The sequence below is a fragment of the Equus quagga genome, chromosome 4 (genome assembly GCF_021613505.1).
Source record: "Equus quagga isolate Etosha38 chromosome 4, UCLA_HA_Equagga_1.0, whole genome shotgun sequence".
NCBI classification, from domain to species: Eukaryota; Metazoa; Chordata; class Mammalia; order Perissodactyla; family Equidae; genus Equus; species Equus quagga.
Genome location: NC_060270.1, coordinates 56,996,686 through 57,017,023, shown reverse-complemented (window position 1 = coordinate 57,017,023; position 20,338 = coordinate 56,996,686). Strand labels below are relative to the sequence as shown.

Genomic DNA, 20,338 nt, shown 5'->3' with positions numbered 1-20,338 from the left:
TGTAGTCACTTTCAAAACCAAAAATGTTACAAGTTTAGCAACCTTTTTTTTCTTCCAGAGGAATCAATCTCTTTTCTTCCCCCTACTGGTTCTTGGTTTGATTTAAATGAATCTTTTGTTTGGTTGGTTATTTGTGACTTTGTTTTTAAAATCATAATAATCGTAAAAATTTAAACATAGAAGCATGTATAAAGGACTGCTATGTCCCATTTGTATGCTTGTTATCCCCAGAGGTAGCCCTTAAAACAAGATAGTACAATATGTGCTCTGTATGTAAATCGTTAGTGTTGGTTTCCCCCATATTTGGGATCGTTCTGTAATATTCTGTGACTGCCATCTTACGTAGTATATTTGGAAACATTTCCGTGTCATTGCGTATAGTCCTATTTCATTATTTTTAACCAGTGTGTGTGTATTCATTAATTAATGTATATTTATTTAGTTATTCCTTATTGATTGGCTTACAAGATGTTCCATTTTTTTACTGCTACAAACGGCATTGTAATAAATATCCTATGCATATTCAGTGATTTTTCTGTGAGATTGAGTTCAGGAATTGAACTTACTAGGCAAAAGTATGAAAATATTCAGTTTTTATATGTATTGCTAGGTTGTCTTCCAAAATCATGTTAGTTTACGGTCCCATCACTTGTGAGAGTTTCCATTTTCCACACACTTGCCAACAGTGCATAAGATTGTATTGGCCTTTCTAAGTTTTGCTGTTCTAACGTTAGAAGAAAATAATGGCATCTGGTTTTAATTTGCATTTTCTTGATTACTAACGAGGGTTAACATTTTTATATGTGTATTAGCCATAATGTTTATCTCTAATGTGAATTGTCTGTTCTTCATGTATCTGTTTTTTCCTCATTTATTTTGTGTCTTATTCAAGATATTGATCTCATTATGTGTGTGCGCATAGAGAGAGCGGGCTAGCATGCGTTTGAGCATGAGCCTGAGAGAGCAGATACTTTCTTATAGTTACGTCTTTTATCATTTGAATTTTTCATTTCTTAGTTATGTAGCTGTGGTTTATGACTTTTGTGTCTTACATAGGACAGTTTTCTATACTCCCAAGATTATTTTTAAAAAAGTAAATTATAGTTTTTGTTTTACTTTTCGATCTTTAATCTTACCTGGTAGGAGTTTTTCCCAGAAGGTTAGCTTGCATTATCTCAATACCTGTCTGCTGAATAGTTTATCCTTTCCCCACTGAGTTGAAATATCTCCTTGTATGTACTAAATTCGTTTATATACATGGTTCACCTCAGGCTTATTTTGTCTTACTGTTTCTGCATACTTTGTAAATTATGCTTTATGATATGTGTTCCCTTACTAGTATTTTTGCAAAACTTGGTTGATACTGAGTAAGAGCATGGATTCTGGAACCAAATTTTTTGGATTTGACTCTGTCCCACCAGTTTTTTGTTGTGTGACCTTAGGCAAGTTAATTAACTTCTCTGAGCCTCAGTTTTCCCATCAATAAAATAGGATGATGATAGCACCTACCTCATAGAATTATTAGTACCATGCTTGGCTCATAATCATGTTTATTCAGTTCTTTTCTCTACTTCAGTGGCATTTTATAGTTTTCCTCATAAGTATTTTGAGTATTTCTTGTTGGTTTTTTGGCTATTCTATACTGTTTGTTCTTGTGGATGGCAACTTTTTTCATCAGATTTTCTAATTGATTAATTGGAAAGCTCTTGATTTTATATATTGATCTTTCTGAAATTTCTTAATATCACTCATAGTTTCAGTTGATATTCTTTATTTTCTAGGCAAACAGTTATCTGCAAACAATTGATAGTTTTCTTTCTTCTTTTGCAGTATTTTGTCCCTTGTCTTTTCCTTTCTCTTTTTCTATTTGGCTAGGAGTGGCGAATAGCATTGAGTGGTAAGGTATCAGGCGTTATCATGTTTCTATGTTTCACCCCTAAGTATAGTATTTGAGATTTTTGTTTGATATGAATGCATATGTAATTATGTACATATTTAAGCTGTTCTATCCAGTCTTGCTATCAGTTATGTTAGTGGCATTGAAAGAGTTGGAAAGTTTACTCTCTTTCTACCTAGTGTTTATCAGCCTCTTAAAGTTTTCTGAGAACTTGCCTGTTAAGCCATCCTGTTTGGTATGGGGCGAGGAGTAAAGGTTTTTCAATTTCTTTTATTAGGATATTAGTCTCTCAGATATTCTATTTCTTGAATCAATTTTAATAGCGTTTTCCAAAGAAATAAACCATTTCATCTAGCTTTTCACATTTGTGGCATAAAATTGAATGTAGTATGTATATATATATATCATAATGTTAACTCTCATCCTTAACTATGTTATGTCCTCTTTATTGTTCTAATGTCTTTTCTCATCTTCCCTCACCACCCCATCAGGGCTGCCAAAGTTTTGTCTATTGTGTTAGTTTTTTCAAAGAACTAGCTTTAGTTTTATCAGGAAAGTCTTAGTTTTTCCTTTTTCTTAATTTTTGCTTTTATTACTAATTCCTTCTACTTTTTAAAAATTTACTTTTTTAGTGATATATGATTGACATATAACATTCTGTTAGTTTCAGGTGTACAACATAATGATTCAATATTTGTATATGTTCTTAAATGATCGCCACAGTAATTGTAGTTACCATCACCATACATAGTTACAAACATTTTTTTTCCTCTACTTTCTTTAGTTTTATTTGAATTAATTGAAAGCTTAGTTTGTTTCTTTCAGTTTCTAATAAATATGCTTAAGGTTACAGATTTTCTTCTGAGTACCATATTGACTCTAGGTGGTATTTATGGCTACCTTTATCCACTAGCCATTGCTATTTCTTTTATTCTCAGCAAACATCTCAGCTATTTTATTGTCTTGAGTACATACCTAGGTGTAGAATTGCTGAGTATATGGTAAATTTATGTTTATCTTTTTAAGAAACTGCCAGACTGTTTCCAAAGTGGCTGTACCATTTTACATTCCCGTCAGCAATGTTTGAGGGTTCCGGTTTCTACATATCTTCCCCAACACTTGTTATTGTCTCTTTTTGTTTATGGCTATTCCAGAGTGTGTTGTGAAGTGGCATCTCATCATGGTTTTAATTTGCATTTCCCTAATGACTAATGATGTTGATTATCTTTTCATGACCTTATTAGCCATTCTTGTATATTTTTTGGTGAAATAGCTATTCAAATCTTTTGCCCATTTTTCAGTTGGATTGTTTGTCTTATTAAGTTGTAAGAGTTCTTTTTAATATATTCTGGGTACAAACCCCTTATCGCATACATGATTTGCACATGCTTTTTCCTAGTCTATAGCCTGTCTTTTCATTTTCTTCATGGTATCTTTTTTTTTCCAGTTGTGGTAAGAATACTTAACATGAGATCTACCCTCTTAACAAATTTTTAAGTGTATAATACATTATTGTTGACTGTAAGTACAGTGTTGTACAGCGGATCTCTAGAGTTTACTCATCTTGCTTAACTGAAACTTTATGCTCATTAATTAGTAACTCCTCATTTCACCCTCCTCTCAACCCCTGGCAACCATAGTTCCACTCTTTGATGCTGTTAGATACTTTATGTAAGTGAAATTATGCAGAATTTGTCTTTCTGTGACTGGCTTATTTCACTTAGCCTAATGTCCTCAAAATTCATCTGTGTTGTTGCAGATTGTAGAATTTCTTTCCCTTTTAAGGATGAATAATATTCCATTGTATGTATATACCACATTTTATCCATTCATCTCCTGTGGAAACAACCTGAATGTCCGTCATTTTGGCTGTTGTGAATAGTGCTGCAATAAACATGGGATTGTGGGGCTGGCCTGGTGGCGCAGCGGTTAAGTTCGCACGTCCCACTTCTCGGCTGCCCGGGGTTCACCTGGTTCGGATCCCGGGTGCGGACATGGCACCACTTGGCAAAAGCCATGCTGTGGTAGGTGTCCCACGTATACAGTAGAGGAAGATGGCCATGAATGTTAGCTCAGGGCCAGTCTTCCTCAGCAAAAAGAGGAGGATTGGCAGTAGTTAGCTCAGGGATAATCTTCCTCAAAACAAACAAAACAAAACAAAAAACCATGGGAATGTTAATAGCTCTTTGAGATCCTGATTTCAGTTCTTTTGGATAAATACCTAGAAGTGGGGTTATTGGATCACATTATGGTAGTTCTATTTTTAAATTTTTGAAGACCCTCCATGCTGTTTTCCATAGGGGCTGCACTATTTTGCGTTACGGGTTCCAGTTTCTCCCAATCCTCATCAATGCTTACCTTTCTTTTTTTTGATAATAGCCATCTTGACAGGTGTGAAGTGATATCTCATTGTGGTTTTGATTTGCATCTCCCTGAAGATTTGTGACATTGAAAATTTTTTATATACCTGTTGGCCATTGGTATGTCTTCTCTGGAGAAATGTCTATATAGTTCCTTTGCCCATTTTTTAATTGGGTTATTAAGTTTTTTGCTAGTGAGTTGTGGGAGTTCCTAATATATTTTGGAGATTAACCCCTTATCAGATATAGGGTTTGCAGATATTTTCTCCTATTCTGTAGGTTGCCTTTTCACTGTGTTGGTTGTTTCTTTTGCTGTGCGAAAGGTTTTTAGTTTGATGTGGTCCCAGTTTTTCATTTTTTTGCCTATGCTTTTGGTGTCATATTTATGAAATCATTGCTATGACATATGACATATCATTGATATGTCATGAAGCTTTTCCCCTGTATTTTCTTCCAAGAGTTAACATTTGAGTCTTGAATCTATTTTGAGTTGATTTTAGTATATGGTGTAAGACAAAGGTCCAATTTCATTCTTTTGCATGTGGATATCCAGTTTTCCCAGCGCCATTTGTTGAAGAAACTGTCCTTTCTCCACTGTGTATTCTTGGCACCCTTGTTGAAGATCAGTTGACCATAAATGTATAGATTGATTTCTGGGCTCTCTGTTTTGTTCCATTGGTCTGTAGGGCTGTTTTAATGTCAGTACTATACTGTTTTGATTACTGGAGCTTTGTAATATATTTTGAAATCAGGAAGTGTGATGCCTGCATTTAGTGGTGTCTTTTTGAATTGCAGAAGTTTTAAATTTTGAGAACCAATTTATCAGTTTTTTTCTTTTATCTGTCCTGCTTGGGTGTCATGTTTAAGAACTCTTGTCTAATCAATGTCACAAAGATTTTTCTCCTGTTTCTTTCAAATGTTTTATAGTTTTAGCTTTTATATTTATCTCTAACCTTTTTGGGTTAGTTTTTGTGCATGGGGTGAGATAAGGGTCTAAATTCATCTTTTTCCATGTGGATATCCTGTTTTCCCAGTGAAAAGACCATCCTTTCTCAATGAATTGCCTTGGATCCTCTGTCAAAGATGTATTGACAGTAAATGTGAGGGTTTATTTGTGGATTCTCAAGTCTGTTCAATAGGTCTGTTATCTATTCTTATGCCAGTACTACCCTGTCTTGATTGCTTAGAGTTGTCAAGTTTTGAAATTGGGAAGTGTAAGTTCCCAACTTCATTCATCTTCAAAATTGTTTTGGCTATTCTGAGTTATTTTAGTTTCCTAGTTAGCTGAGTTGTTTGGAAGAATATCTGTAAACATTTCTTAGGTAGGTTTGCTTTTAGTTATCCCTTTGTTGCTGATTTTTAATGCTTCTGCATTGTGATTGGATAATATCTAGTAATTTCTACCATTTGGAATTTATTGAAGTGATTTTTTTTTTCTTTTTTTGCTGAAGAAGATTCACCCTGAGCTAGCATCTGTTGCCAAACTTCCTCTTTTTTCTTGAGGAAGATTATCCCTGAACTAACATCTGTGCCAGTGTTCCTCTATTTTCTGTGTGGGTCATTGCCACAGCATGGCTGATGAGTGGTATAGGCCTGCACCTGGGGTCCAAACCCACGAACCTGGGCCACCGAGTGGAATGTGCCAAACTTAACCACTATGCCACAGGGCCAGCCGTCTTGAGTTTTTTCTTTAATCCTAGTACATGATGATTTTATGAATGTTCTATAAGTTTTTGGAAATAATATATATTCTTTCTTAGGACCATGTTTTATAATCGCAATTAAATCAACCTTGATAGTTGCTTATTCAAGTTCTGTGTATCCTTCTTGTTTTTGGTCAGTTTAGTTATTTTGGTATTGATAGTCTTATACTAGTTCCCCACAATGATTGTGCATGTTTTAACATTTGTTAATTTCTTCTTTTCTTTTTAATAGTTTTTGTTTTCTGCATCTCAGTGCTGTGTTATTAGATGCATTCCTATTGTCTTTTTGGTAGATTGTTCCATTTAGTACATAAAATATCCTTCTTTGTTCTGTTTAGTGTTTTTCTCTCCCCCCTTGACCTTGACTTTTATTTTGTCTGAAATTAAAATTGTGAATCTTGTTTTCTTTTGTTAGCATTTGTCTATCCTTTTGTCACACAAGTCTTAAGTGATGTATTATCCCTAATCTGTTATGACTGCAGTGTAATATTTTTTATATTTTCCTAATAATTTGGTTGTTTATTTAATTTCTGATATAGTCATGTTAATTGAGGAAAATCTTATTTTGCAGAATTATTTTCATATGCTTTTTTTTTTTTTTTTAAAGATGGTCTGGATTTCTATTATTCCTCAAAACAACATGCTCAGAAGATGGTAGAATTTCTTCAATGTACAGTTCCCTGTAGGTATGTTGTGAACCATGGATGTGGATGTAGATCATATCCATTCTTCAGGCTTAGACAACTTCTCTTATGTTAAAACATTTAAAATTGTGGTAGGAATACTTACACAGTTGGCAAGGAGTTATTGGATTAGCCACCTTAAGAGTTAGCCAAACAGCATGTAAGGCTCTGGGGAGCTAGACCTCATCCTGTGATAATAAGCACTGTAGTACTTGAATTGAATTGAATGAATACATTGATTGAATGTATTTAAATAAGAGAAAAAGAGAGATGGGGGTAGAGGGTTTTGGGGAGAAGCTTCATGGAGGAGGAAGGACTTAAGCTCCTGAAATGAGAAATTGTCAAAGGTGGAGTTTCTGTTGAAAGGTGAGATTAGTGTGAACAAAGACTTGTGGTGGGCATTAGTGTGGCTTTTACTGGATACCATATATAGACGAGATAGGTCTGAACCAAGGGCACGTTTTAGAGGTTTTTGGTAGATAAAGGTGAAAATAGGTAGGGTGCAGTCAGATTGGTGAAGGTTTTGAAATGTAAGTGGATGAAATCAGGCTTCACCACGGCAGACATCAGGAATCTCAGACCTTGGACAGTGGTGATTTGATTTGATAAATAATCAATATTCTCCAAACTATTCGAGTAAGGACCTTTGCCTTTTTATTGCTATTAACTTTTTCTCTTAATAGATACAAAGCCTCACAGAGACTGATCTCTCAGGATATCCATAGTAACACGTACAATTACAAAAGCACTTTTTCTGTGGAAATTGTTCCAATATGCAAGGTACTTTTCCTCATTTAATTAATCCATGTCTATAAAAGAGTACAAGTAACTAATTGGTTTATATGTAATTATTAGCTCCTGGTTTCCTTTGGGATTGGTTAAAAATTTAGAATAACTTCCTTCTTAAATGATTTCTGACACATTCAGCTATGTTAAAATGATGTTAAAAAGTAGTCATGCTTAAAATTATAAATTGGCTTACCTTTCATTTTGGTGTACTAATTAAAAGACCTGGTTACAGTTCTTAATGTCCTTATTCCTTAAAATTTGTCATCCTAGTGGACACATGACAGTTCTCTGAAACTTTGAATATAGGAAATGACATTAAAATAAATATCTGTGAACCACTTTGTGGAATATGTGCAAACTGGATTTAGCATGGTGAAATTAGATAGTATTGTGGAAGTGAGATCATTTTTGTGATTTAAAAACAGTCTGAATAACACTTAAAATGTAGAATATCATTTCATTTAATTGTATTAAGGTAAAAACCCTACTTCAAAAATATAAATGAATTAAAATTCAACAAATATTTATTGAGGATCTACTGTATTAGAAGACTGTGTGTTAAGGATTATTTATCTAGAGGTCTTTGCCATATAGGAACTTATATGTCCATACTTAAATCACTAATAGATAAGTGCCGTGATTTATTGTGAGCATTCTATATAAAGTTAATATCTGAGAACTTGCGTATATTTTACCTCTTCACATCTCATAATAGCTAGTGTAAATCGTATTGTCATTTTGAAGATGAGGAAATTGATGCTGAGGGAGGTGAGATGACTTGCCCAAAATTACATGACTACAAAATGATGAAGCCAGGATTTGTGCCTAAGTCTGTGACTCTAAAGCTTTAAAGCTGTCACTATTTTATGTTAGCACAGTACCAGAGATGAAATGATGGCTTAACACAGGGTCAGCAAACTTTTTCTGTAAAGGACTAGATAGTAGAGATTTTCAGCTTTCAGGCCATATAGTTTCTTTCGCAACTACTTAGCTCTGCTGTTGTTGCAAAAAGTAGCCATAGATAATAAGTAAACGAATGGCTGAGGCTGTGTGTCAGCAAAATTTTATTTACAGAAATGGGCAGTGGGCCTAATTTGTTCAGGGGTCATATTTTGCAGACCTGTGGTTTAAAACAGTGAACATTTTCCTGGTGCAAGGCCTAGGAAATATGATTCTAGATGTGAGGGCATGTTTAGGCCTTGTGTATTAAGTGCTTTGAGGGATTCATACAAGTAACTGGATGAATACACACTGTGGAGTGTTTTCATTCATCTTTGGAGACTCTTATTAAGTTAAAAGTGAAGAGCCAGACTAGGTGCTATTAGGGATGCATAGAATGTGCCTTCAGTGGAGGAGCCTATGATCGTGAATAGATACAGCTTAAAATGTAACCCAGATCCTTTATATATATATATATATATATATTTATTCCTAGGGAAGATTAGCTCTGAACTAAAATCCGTCCCAGTCTTCCTCTACTTTATACGTGGGTCGCCACCACAGCATGGCTGACGAATGGTGTAGGTCTGTGCCTAGGATTCAAACCTGTGAACCTGGGCCACTGAAGTGGAGCATGCTGAACTTTACCACTACATCATGGGGCTGGCCCCCTTTTGATATTTTAATATAGTTTAAAAATAGATAACCATATGGCTGGTAGTTTCTCCCAATGTAGACTTAGAATATGTGCATTTTTGAGCATTAAATCTTCGATTCCATACTGGTACATGTAGCCATGAAAGAGAAACGTGGCTCCTCTGAAGTTTGGTTGTTTTGGAGGTACAAAGAGGTCACAAGTAGATTTGGAAAATCATTCTCCTCTTGATGTTTATAATCCTTGGCTTAGAACATGATAAGCAAACATTCACACTTCAATAAAATTGACATAAACTTCATAACTTGGCAAATAGGATCTGGGAAAATTTTCTTATAGCATTTTTAATAAGACATATCCCCGTCTGAAGAAGGTGTAGCTTATTTTCTGTTTCTGTAAGGTCTGTTCTTTTCTTGAGGCCTTTTATTGATACATAGAATTAATAATAATGTTTTGGTTTGGGCAAATGCACTTGGATGCCTTTTACGTTGATGAGTGTTTATTGGAGACTGTTATTTAGGATTTGCTTCACTCTAAAATGTTGGTTCTTATGCCTAGGATAATGTTGTTTGTCTGTCTCCAAAACTGGCACAAAGTCTGGGAAACATGAACCAGATTTGTGTGTGTATTCGAGTAACCAGTGCCATCCATCTCATAGATCCAAATACCCTACAAGGTAAGTTATAGGAACTGTTTGCCTTGACACTTCTGGCCACTAAGTGGGGATAATATATGTTAATTTTATCAAACTTTGTCAGTAATATTGTTTTGAAAAACTAGTTAAAACTTTTTCTTCTGTTTAATTCTTACAAAATACTGGAATTTTAAAAGCTCTTCATAAGTTACCCTTGTATTTTTTATTTAAAAAAACAATTCTGTGCACTTTAAAAAATTTACTAGTTTCATTCCCTTTAGTTTTACTGAAATTGACTTATTGCCTCTTTTAATTTTTGTGGTTAATTATTTAAGTTCATTGCCAAATTTTAGTGTAGCGGATATTTTAGAGTTTGGAATATTTGACTTTTTGTAATCCAGTAGAACATTTGGTTTTCAATATGAATTTTAACTAACTTCATCCTTAGTGTACATAAATTTTAACATTCCCTTTATAAAAACTGATTTTTAAAGAAGACCCCATATTGATACTTGGTTGCATCTCCTACTTCTTAATCTTTTTCATTTATTTCCTATAATGTAAATATATATAAAAAATTGAGTTTATTTTGATATTTTCCAGAAAGTCATTCGTTATGCTTGTCAATTAGAATTCATCAGTCAGAGGTCTGTTTGCAATATTGGGATGAACATCTGTCAGGTAGACTTTATTTCCCATAAACTAAGCAGCTAGGATGACTGATAATGTTTCTAAAATAAAATGCTAGCACATGAACAACTTTTAAAGGCACTTTAGCTCTGTGGTGTTCTGATAATAGTTCCTACTTAAGAAGTGTTTGACGCCTGACACTTCTCTTGTGCTGTGAGAAGTTTGGGGCTGATTTATAGGAATAAAAGACCTAGAGAGAGGGTTTCCACTGTGGTTCCTGTTGACCTGATGCTTCCCAGTTCATATATAGCAACTTCTTTCTAGCTAACACTTTTGATGACTTTTGAAATACTTTCATTCTCTTGTTCTTTGATGTTCTCTGTTTGTTCTTAGTTGCAGATATTGATGGCAGTACTTTCTGGAGTCAGCCTTTCAATAGTTTATGCCATCCCAAACAGCTGGAAGAGTTTATTGTGATGGATTGCAGCATAGTTCGAGATCTAAAACGCAGTGCAGGTGCTGGAATGATATCAAAAAAGGTAAGTTTCATCCTGCCCACCTCCTTCCCACCCCCTCAACTTACTGTTTTGGTCCCGTCTTTTTTTGGATATTTTTGTTTTTTTTAAATCTATTTGTAATTCCAAAAATGTGGTTCTAAATAAAATTAAAACCACTTTAGGTTAAAAATGTATTGCATGTTTGATTGTTGTTTGCTCTTGACATGTGGTCATTGTGAAAATTACCAGATTTATATTATCTGATAAGTTAATTTTTTATCTTTGATTTTGCGGACATTTTAAAAAATGTTTACTCTGTTGTTATGAAAAAGCGTTTCCTTTTGCTTTTGTACAGGAGGACCAAATGGCAAGCTAATCTTTTTGACTTTTTAAAAATTTTGAAATATTTTGAATTAAATATATGCTATATTATCACTAAATACTGAGTACTTCAGTATGCATCTCTAAAACATAGGAACATTTTTCTATACTTCAAAATATTATCATACATATAAAGTATTTAGTTTGTGTTCAAATTTCCTCATTTGTCTCCAGATTTCTTTTATGGTTGGTTCAAACTAGTATCTGTTATGGACCATACACTGAATGTGAACATTATACCTCTTAAATCTTGTATTTAGTAATAGCCGCCCCCCCCCTTTTTTTTTTTCCGTGATAGCAGCTTCTTAAGCAACTAGGTCATTTATCTTGTGGATATATCTTATTGTTTCCTCATGATGTCATTTAATTTGCTTCTTAATTTCTTGTCTTTCCTTTAAACTGGAAAGTAGACCTAAAGGTTTGCTTAAATTTAGGTTAGTTATTTTTGGCCAGAACATTTCAGAGGTGATTCTGTGTGCTTTTTACGATATATCAAGAGACAAGTAATGTTTGGCTATTTCACTGATAGCCAGATCTCTCTATTGTAATGTTAGGATTTTTTTCCCTTGTTACTTGCCTGCCTGCCTGCCTGCCTTCCATTCTGCCCCAAGTTTAGCCGTGGGAGCCCCCTCAGAATAGTTTCTATGTCCTTGTTTAAAAAAAAATTTTAACAACTTTTACTTTTTTAGAGCAATTTCAGGTTCACAGCAAATTAAGAGGAGGTAAGAGATTTTTTCCATATACCCCTAGTTTCCATACATGCATAGCCTCCTCTATTATCAGTATCCCTCCATCACAGTAGTACATTTGTTGCAGTTGATGAATCTGCACTGACTTGTTGTGATCACCCAAAGTCCATGGTTTACATTACATTTCCCTCCTGGTATTATACATTCTGTGGGTTTGGACAAATGTATCATGACGTGTGTCCATCATTATAATATCATACAGGATATTTTCACTGCCCAAAAAATCCTCTGTGCTCTGCTTATTCATTTCTTCCTCCCTCGTAATCCCGGGCAATCACTGATCTTTTTACTGTCTCTATAGTTTTGCCTTTTCCAGAATGTCGTATGGTTGGAATCATACAGTCTTTTCAGACTGGCTTCTTTCACTTTGTAGTGTGCGTTTAAGCTTCCTCCATGTCTTTTCATGGCTTGAGAGCTGGTTTTTTTTTTAAGTGCCCAATCATATTCCATTGTCTGGATGTACCATAGTTATCCATTTACTTACTGAAGGGCATCTTGGTTGCTTCCAAGTTTTCGCAATTATGAAGAAAGTTGCCATAAACAACCTTATACAGGTTTTTGTGTGGACATAAGTTTTCAGCTCCTTTTGGTAAATACCAAGGAGCATACTTCTTGGATTGTTTGGTAAGAGTATGTTTAGTTTTGTAAGAAACTGCCACACTGTTTTCCAAAGTGGTGGTACCATTTTGCATTCCCATCAGCAATCCCCTCTTGATCCACATGCTCATCAGCATTTGGTGGTGTCAGTGTTCAGCATTTTGGCCATTCTAATGAGTGTATAGTGGCATCTCATTGTCAATTTAATTTGTATTTTCCTGATGACATATGATTTGGAGCATCTTCTCATGTGTTTATTTGCTGTTATCTTCTTTGGTGAGGTATCTGTTAAGGTCTTTGGCCCATTTTTAATAGGATTTTTTTTATTGTTGAGTTTTAAGACTTATTTGTATATTTTGGATAACAGTCCTTTATCAGATGTCTTTTGCAAATATTTTCTCCCAGTCTGGATTATCTTCTCATTCTGTTGACATTGTCTTTTGCAGAGCAGAAGTTTTTAATTTTAATGAAGTGTAGATTATGAGTTATTTCTTTTGTGGATAGTGCGTTTGGTGTTGTATCTAAAAAGTCATTGCCAAACTCAAGGTCAACTACTTTTTCTCCTATGTTATCTTATAAGAGTTTTATAATTATGTGTCTTACACTTAGGTCTATGATCCATTTTGAGTGAATTTTTGTGAAAAGTGTAAGGTTTGTGTGTAGACTTTATTTTGCATGTGGATGTCCAGTTGTTCTCCAGCATTGTACTGCTTTTCTTCGTTGTCAAAAATCAGTTGACTACATTTATGTGGGTCTATTTCTGGGCTCTCTGTTCTGTTTCATTGATCTGTTTATCTGTTCTTTTGTCAGTACCATACTGTCTTGATTACAGTAGCTTTATAGTAAGTCTTGAAGTTGGGTACTGTCAGTCCTCCCGCTTTGTTCTTCTCCTTCAAAATTGTATTGACTAATCTGGATCTTTTGCCTCTTGATATAAATTTTAAAATCAGTTCTTCGATATCCACGAAATAACTTGGGATTTTGATTGCATTGATTGTATAGATCAATTTGGCCAGCACTTACATCTTGACAGTTTTTTTCTTTTTTTTTTTAAAGATTTTTTTATTTTTTCCTTTTTTCTCCCTAAAGCCCCCCAGTACATAGTTGTATATTCTTCGTTGTGGGTCCTTCTAGTTGTGGCATGTGGGACGCTGCCTCAGCGTGGTTTGATGAGCAGTGCCATGTCCACCCCCAGGATTCGAACCGTCGAAACACTGGGCCGCCTGCAGCGGAGCGCTCAAACTTAACCACTCGGCCATGGGACCAGCCCCTTTTTTCTTTTTTTTTTTTTTTGCTGAAGAAGATTCTTCCTGAGTTAACGTCGGTTGCCATTCTTCTTCTCTTTAGTATGTGGGTCTCAACCACAGCATGGCTGCTGATAAGTGGTGTAGCTGTGTGCCTGGGAACTGAACCTGGGCCACTGGAGTAGAGTCTGCTGAACTGAACCACTAGGCCACAGGGCTGGCCCATCTTGTCTATTGAGTCTTCCTATCTGTGAACATGAAATATCGCTCCATTTACTTGGTTCTTTGATTTTCTTCATGAGAGTTTATCAGAGTTTGATAGTTTTCCTCAGACGGGTCTTATACATACAATCATGCACTGCATGGCGACATTTTAGTCTACAGTGGAGTGCATATATGATGGTGATCCCATAAGATTAGTACCACATAGCCTAGCTATACCATCTAGGTTTGTGTAGGCTCACTCGGTGGTGTTTGCACAATGATGAAATCGCCTGACAATGAATACATTCTCACCATTAAGCGATGCATGATTGTATTTTGTTAGATTTATACCTAAATATTTCATTTTTGGGGTGCTAACATAAATGGTATTGTGTTTTTAATTTCAAATTACACTTGTTTGTGTTGATATGTGGGAAAGTGATTAACTTTTGTTTATAACCTTGTCTCCTGTAGCCTTGCTATATAGTTCCAGGAGTTTTTTTGTCCATTTGTATTTTCTACATAGATGATCATGTCATTTGCAAACAAAGATAATTTTATTTTTTCCTTCCCAAGCTATATACATTTCATTTCCTTTTCTTGTCTTTTGCGTTAGCTAGGATTTCCAGTGGGATATTGAAAAGGAGTGGTGAGATGGGATATACTTGCCTTGTACCTGATCTTAGTGGGAAAGCTTCAAGTTTCTCACCATTAAGTATAATGTTAGTTGTAAGTTTCTTATATATATTCTTTATCAAGTTGAGGAAGTTTCCCTCTGTTCCTAGTTTACTGGGAGTTTTCATTATGCATGGTTGTTGGGTTTTGTCAAAGGCTTTTTCTGCATCTATTGATACCATCGTTTGATTTTTCTTTTTTAGCTTGTTGATGTGATTAATGGGTTACACTAATTGATTTTCAAATGTTGAACCAGCCTTGCATACATGGGGTAAATCACACTTGGTTGTTGTATACAATTCTTTTATATATATTTTTTTGTTTGTTTTTTTGAGGAGGATTAGCCCTGAGCTAACATCTGCTGTCAATCCTCCTCTTTTTTGCTGAGGAAGACTGGCCCTGAGCTAACATCTGTGCCCATCTTCCTCTACTTTATATGTGGGATGCCTTCCACAGCATGGCTTGCCAAGCGGTGCCGTGTCCACACCCGGGATCTGAATCAGTGAACCCTGGGCCGCTGAAGCAGAACGTGCGAACTTAACCGCTGCGCCACCGGGCTGGCCCCCAATTCTTTTATATTTTGATGAGGGTTTTTGTATCTAGGTTCATGAGAGATTATTGGTCTGTAGTTTAGTTTCTTTGTAATGTCTTTGTCTGGTTTTGATATTAGGGTAATGTTGGCCTTGTGAATGACTTAGGAAGTATTCCCTCTGCCTCTGTCTTCTGGAAGAGATTGTAGAAAATTGTTATAATTTCCTCCTTAAATGTTTAGTAGAATTGACCAGTGAGTTTATCTGGGCCTGTTGATTTCTGTTTTGGAAGGTTAATTATTGATGCAAGTTCTTTAAAGGATATAGGTTTATTCCTATGTCTTTATGACATGACTTCCTAGTCTTTGAAAGTGTCCTTATTTTCTGGCACAACATCGTAACATTCAGGTGTTCCAGAATCACCTTGTATAGTCTTACCTCATATCTGAAATAAGGTATTTTTTTCAAGGATACAAGTCTAATTTCTTTTACTGTGAAATAGTATTTAGAAACGCCCAACCTGGATACTTATGGTGCTTGTTTCTGTTGAGGTAATAATTGTGTCTTGAGATAAAAATAACTTCTGATGATTTGGGAAAATCAGTGGAAATGGAAGACAGATTACTTTTCACATTTTTATTTAAAATAATTTAATAATATGGTTACAAGCAAACTTTTGTCGTTTATAGTAAATGTTGAAGAACACCACTTCTCCCTAGACGTATATAAAACCATATATTTCTTTGGTTTTTGAAAAATACATTTAGCTTGAACAGTTTTATAACAGAAGCAGTCTAGTAGCTAGAAAGTGAATCCTGTTATAAAGAATTTAGTCCCTTGTAATTCACTTTTTTTTCCGGTTCTTTCCTCAATCTGAGACCTGTCTTTTATTTCAGTTTGTCCCTCTATCTCTACCTCTGCGAGATTCCTTAATTCTATCTATAACTCTTAGTATTTTACTCTCGTTCCCATTTCACTTGGATCTGTTTTGTCAGTAGAAGGTGTTGCCATGTGCTATGCTTAATTCAGCCTGGAAGTTTGAAATGTCATTTTTAGTTAGTCATGCAGTCCTATGCTGGAAATAGACTCCAGTGGTTATCTAGTTTAAAATCTCAAACTTGGAATGTTGTTTTTGCAACAAATAGAAAAAAAAAACGGGGCTGGGATTATACTTCAAAATAGTAGACATCAAAAAAATTAATTTGATAAAGATTTGGTTCTCCAGTAGTAGTAGAGCCACACTGGGAATGCTCGATTGTTGTGTCTCAACCCTGGTTTTTTGAACCTTATGTGTAAAACCAAGGGATTTCTGAAGATATTTTCTGGATTTAAGATTCCCCTACTTTTTCAGTTATTTTTTTTGCTCAGCCTATATTGGCTCATTTCCCTGTGAAAACATTCTTTTAAAAATTCTACGTATGTCTGTTTTTAGGTAACATTGCTGATGTTTTTGTAAAAGCCTTGAATAAAATCTTAACAAAAATATTTATGAATTTCTTGTGGGTCTTTTCCTTACTCATAATTCAGTAATTTTTTTAATTTTGGCATTGTTTCAGAGATGTGAAAAATAAAACAATATCTGTCTTTAAAATGAAAATTAGAAAACCAGAATCAACATTGTATTTAACTTCTATGAGATGCGTTTTGAGTTATGCTTAGATTACTGAAGAGTGCATTTTCTTTCCTGTTAAGCATACCCTCGGGGAAGTCTGGGTCCAGAAAACGTCTGAAATGAATACAGATAAACAGTACTTTTGTCGTACTCATTTGGGACATCTTCTGAATCCTGGAGACCTGGTGTTGGGGTTTGTATTACTTTATAGTATTTTTAACTGCCAATTAGCATTGCAAATTTTCTTTGGGAGCCAGCAGAGCTGTCTGAAATACTGATGTTGTTTATTCTAAAAAGAATTTGAGTTCTTGGGAGACTGATGGCTTGTTTTATCATTGATAACTACATTAAACTGTTGATGGGACAGACAGAAGCCTATGGTTGCTGCATTTTGACCATCATCTTAAAGAGTCGTCTGTTCTAAGATTTTTGAGTAATTGAACCCTGAAGTTGTATGGTTAGATTATATTTACATTTTTCATATTTCACATTCAAAAATTTACACATTTGCATCTTTTGGGAGTGGGTAGTTTTTTATTATGTAAATGCTACTGCTCAAATATTTCACTTTTAAAATATGGCAGCCTTATATGTAATGGGTCTTTACAAGCTTAGGTTAGTCCATTCTGATACAAAGCTTATCAGCATGCCCTAAACTTTACTTTTGTTCTTATCATTTCAGTTCCTTTTATTAGAGAATGAAGTTTTAATTTTTTTTATAAACTAAATGGAACCATGTAACTGAATCTTAGTGTTGGACTGATATACAAGTCTGTTTTGTTTCTTGTACAAGTATATGGTAAGGTGGACAGTAACAGATAACATGTGAAACTCAGAGATAGAGCGCATTATCATCCTTGCTAGGGTCTGTAGAAGCATGTTCGCTATATAGCAAACTGAAGAACTTTTCAAGTGGGAGAGCATATCACATGTTTGCTCTTAGGAGGAAATTGTAGGGGATCATCCGTAAAATTAAAAGTTACATGGGAAGAGTAAATGTTTTTGTCGTTAAGTGTTTGATTGATTTCATTTCAGGTTTGATTTAGCCAACTGTAACTTGAATGATGAGCATGTCAACAAAATGAACTCGGATAGAGTCCCAGATGTGGTAAGGCTTTAGAGTTTACTGTTTTTTCCTCTGGTAAAGAGGATTGTTGTAACTCTTCTGGGTAAGATGCACGAGTTCACATTTTTGAAAATAACGGTCCATTTGGAGGTTTCTTTTGAAATTGCAGTTAAGGTATAATAGCAAAAGCCTTCATTTTTATATCATTTTTCTTGGTGGGAAAAATCAAAGATTTATTGAGTTTTTTTGTTGTTCTTATAATCAGATTTTCATTCTCTGTCAAAATGCTTGATACTATCTGTAGAAGAAAAATAAATTTGCAGCTAAAAATGACCTTTAGAATTTATTCAGGTTTATTTTTTTAGGCTCAGCTTAGTTCATGTATTGTTCAGTTAAGAAGGCATTTAGAGTTAAAATTGTTATTCAGGTTTGAAAAAATTGCAGTTGAAAGTAATCTTCACAGTATCAATTCTTAGAGAAAGAATGTTACTTCTGAAAAACCTGTTAAATTCTGACGTGAGTTTATAAGAATCCTCAGCAATAGTGAACGTGCAAGACCCTCTCTCCTGTGTGCCTGATCGTTTACAATAAACATTGATTTCTTCAGCTTTGAGCAAAAATAAAGTCATGGTATAAGAAGGACTCTCCTCAACACTCAGCTGTGCTTTTATTAGTTCATAAAGTAGGCAGTAGAAGTATGATTTAGTCTAAATAGGTATTTATGGTAAGTGTAAATAGGTATTTCTAACAAGGTCATAGAGGACTTCAAGATGGTCTTACAAGATTTTGTATTGTATAAAATTATTTTCATTTATTCATTCTACAGTTTATTAAGCTGTTCTAGGACATAGAGTTTTGAAAGATATATATTGTTCTATAAGTGCTTATTAGTAGGAATAAAAGGGCAAAAAAGTGCTTGCCTGTGATAATGTTTCAGAATGATTTATATGAATGGGAGCTGAAAACTGCACTTTGGTGTAAAACAAAACAAAACACCAGAAACCTGAACTCTTTGTTACAAAAATAATTTGATTTTCAGTCACTGGAAAATTTCAATTAGTAAATTTTGACAGTTATACAAATAATGTTTGAATGTATTCTCATAAAAAAGTACACACAGAAAAATGTTAGAAGTTCTCTTGACACTGCCTCTTGACCCCTGCTCTGTCGCCAAGGTGTAACCACTGTCATCAGTTTGGTGACTTCCTAGCGTTCTCCTAACCTTTCACTTTTTAACTTTATTGCGTTTTGAGGCCCTATTACCTAGTTCCCATTTTTCATAACTTTGCAAATATTTCTCTTACTTTTAGGTGTTAATTAAGAAAAGCTATGACCGTACCAAACGTCAGCGACGTAGAAACTGGAAACTGAAGGAGCTTCCAAGAGAGAGAGAAAATATGGATACAGATGATGAAAGGTCCCACTTTTCTTTAAACCTTATATTTTTGTCTCAGAGGAAATCTTTGTGATACATCTTCATGGTTTTTATATTATAAAGAAATAGTTGTCACATAATTGATCCTTGTACTCAATATTAATTTTGTATTCTTACCAATGTGTTGATAGAATCAGTAATAAGAGAATATAATGACATTTAACACAGATTTGGTTATTATTTCCTGGGTTATGACCTGACAATTGCAGTGTTGTTATAAACAATTCATTTGAAAAGTTAAAATATAATAAGTAAATTACCTTGTGGATATCACAAATGGCAAATGAGTAGTTGTGACTTGGGATAAAAAGAAAACAACTCATTAATAACAAATAACGCCATTTTCCAAACAAGTTAAGGAGAAATTAAGATACTGTGTTCTGGAAAAGTGGACTGGATGATTTGAAAAGTGGCCTTGATGGTGAAGACACTGGTGTCTCAAAAAATGAAGAGTTTAAATAAAATTGTATTATGAAATATGAATAGGAAACAGCAATATTTCTCAAATATAACCCTCATAATGTAATTTAAAATAAGTACATATAAATATATAATGTTAAATTAGATATGGTAAATACATATTTGACTGTTTCATCTGTAGTCTTAGAAGTATATGTATCTCAATTTGGCCTTAAGACTTTTGGGGGAGGGTAAACTAGGAAGAAGTCTTTTCAGTGTCTTATATTTAACGTCCCCTTATATTCAGTTGTGTATTTTTTTGTCATGTAATCTTGAAAGAAAGGATTTTTTTTAAACTTCTCAGTATTTAACATCCATATTTGACCTTCACCTATTTTTAAAGATTTTAATACTTGGAACAGATTTATCTTACAGTGCTGAAAATGAAGAAAACATAACTTTATACTTTCTTGGCAAAGATGAAATATTTAAATGTTTTTTTATCCTTCTATAGGCAATACCAAGATTTCCTTGAAGATCTTGAAGAAGATGAGGCAATTAGAAAAAATGTAAACGTATACAGAGGTTGGTATTTTAGAAGTGTTTGATTTAAGTTATATCTTCTGCATATAGATATATTACCCCAGTATGAGTATTTT

General features: G+C 34.4%; 1 protein-coding gene across 2 annotated transcripts in view; it reads left to right on the top strand.

The window, feature by feature from the left end:
- The window catches only part of NMD3 (NMD3 ribosome export adaptor), a 39,416-nt gene that overhangs the window by 17,089 nt on the left and 1,989 nt on the right, over positions 1-20,338 (top strand). For both annotated transcript variants that reach the window (XM_046659778.1, XM_046659779.1), the window contains exons 8-15: positions 6,568-6,646; positions 7,327-7,423; positions 9,585-9,702; positions 10,684-10,829; positions 16,860-16,972; positions 17,815-17,887; positions 19,156-19,262; positions 20,194-20,264. In XM_046659778.1, the coding sequence (XP_046515734.1) occupies positions 6,568-6,646; positions 7,327-7,423; positions 9,585-9,702; positions 10,684-10,829; positions 16,860-16,972; positions 17,815-17,887; positions 19,156-19,262; positions 20,194-20,264 (804 nt within the window). The remainder of the gene's footprint in view (positions 1-6,567; positions 6,647-7,326; positions 7,424-9,584; positions 9,703-10,683; positions 10,830-16,859; positions 16,973-17,814; positions 17,888-19,155; positions 19,263-20,193; positions 20,265-20,338) is intronic.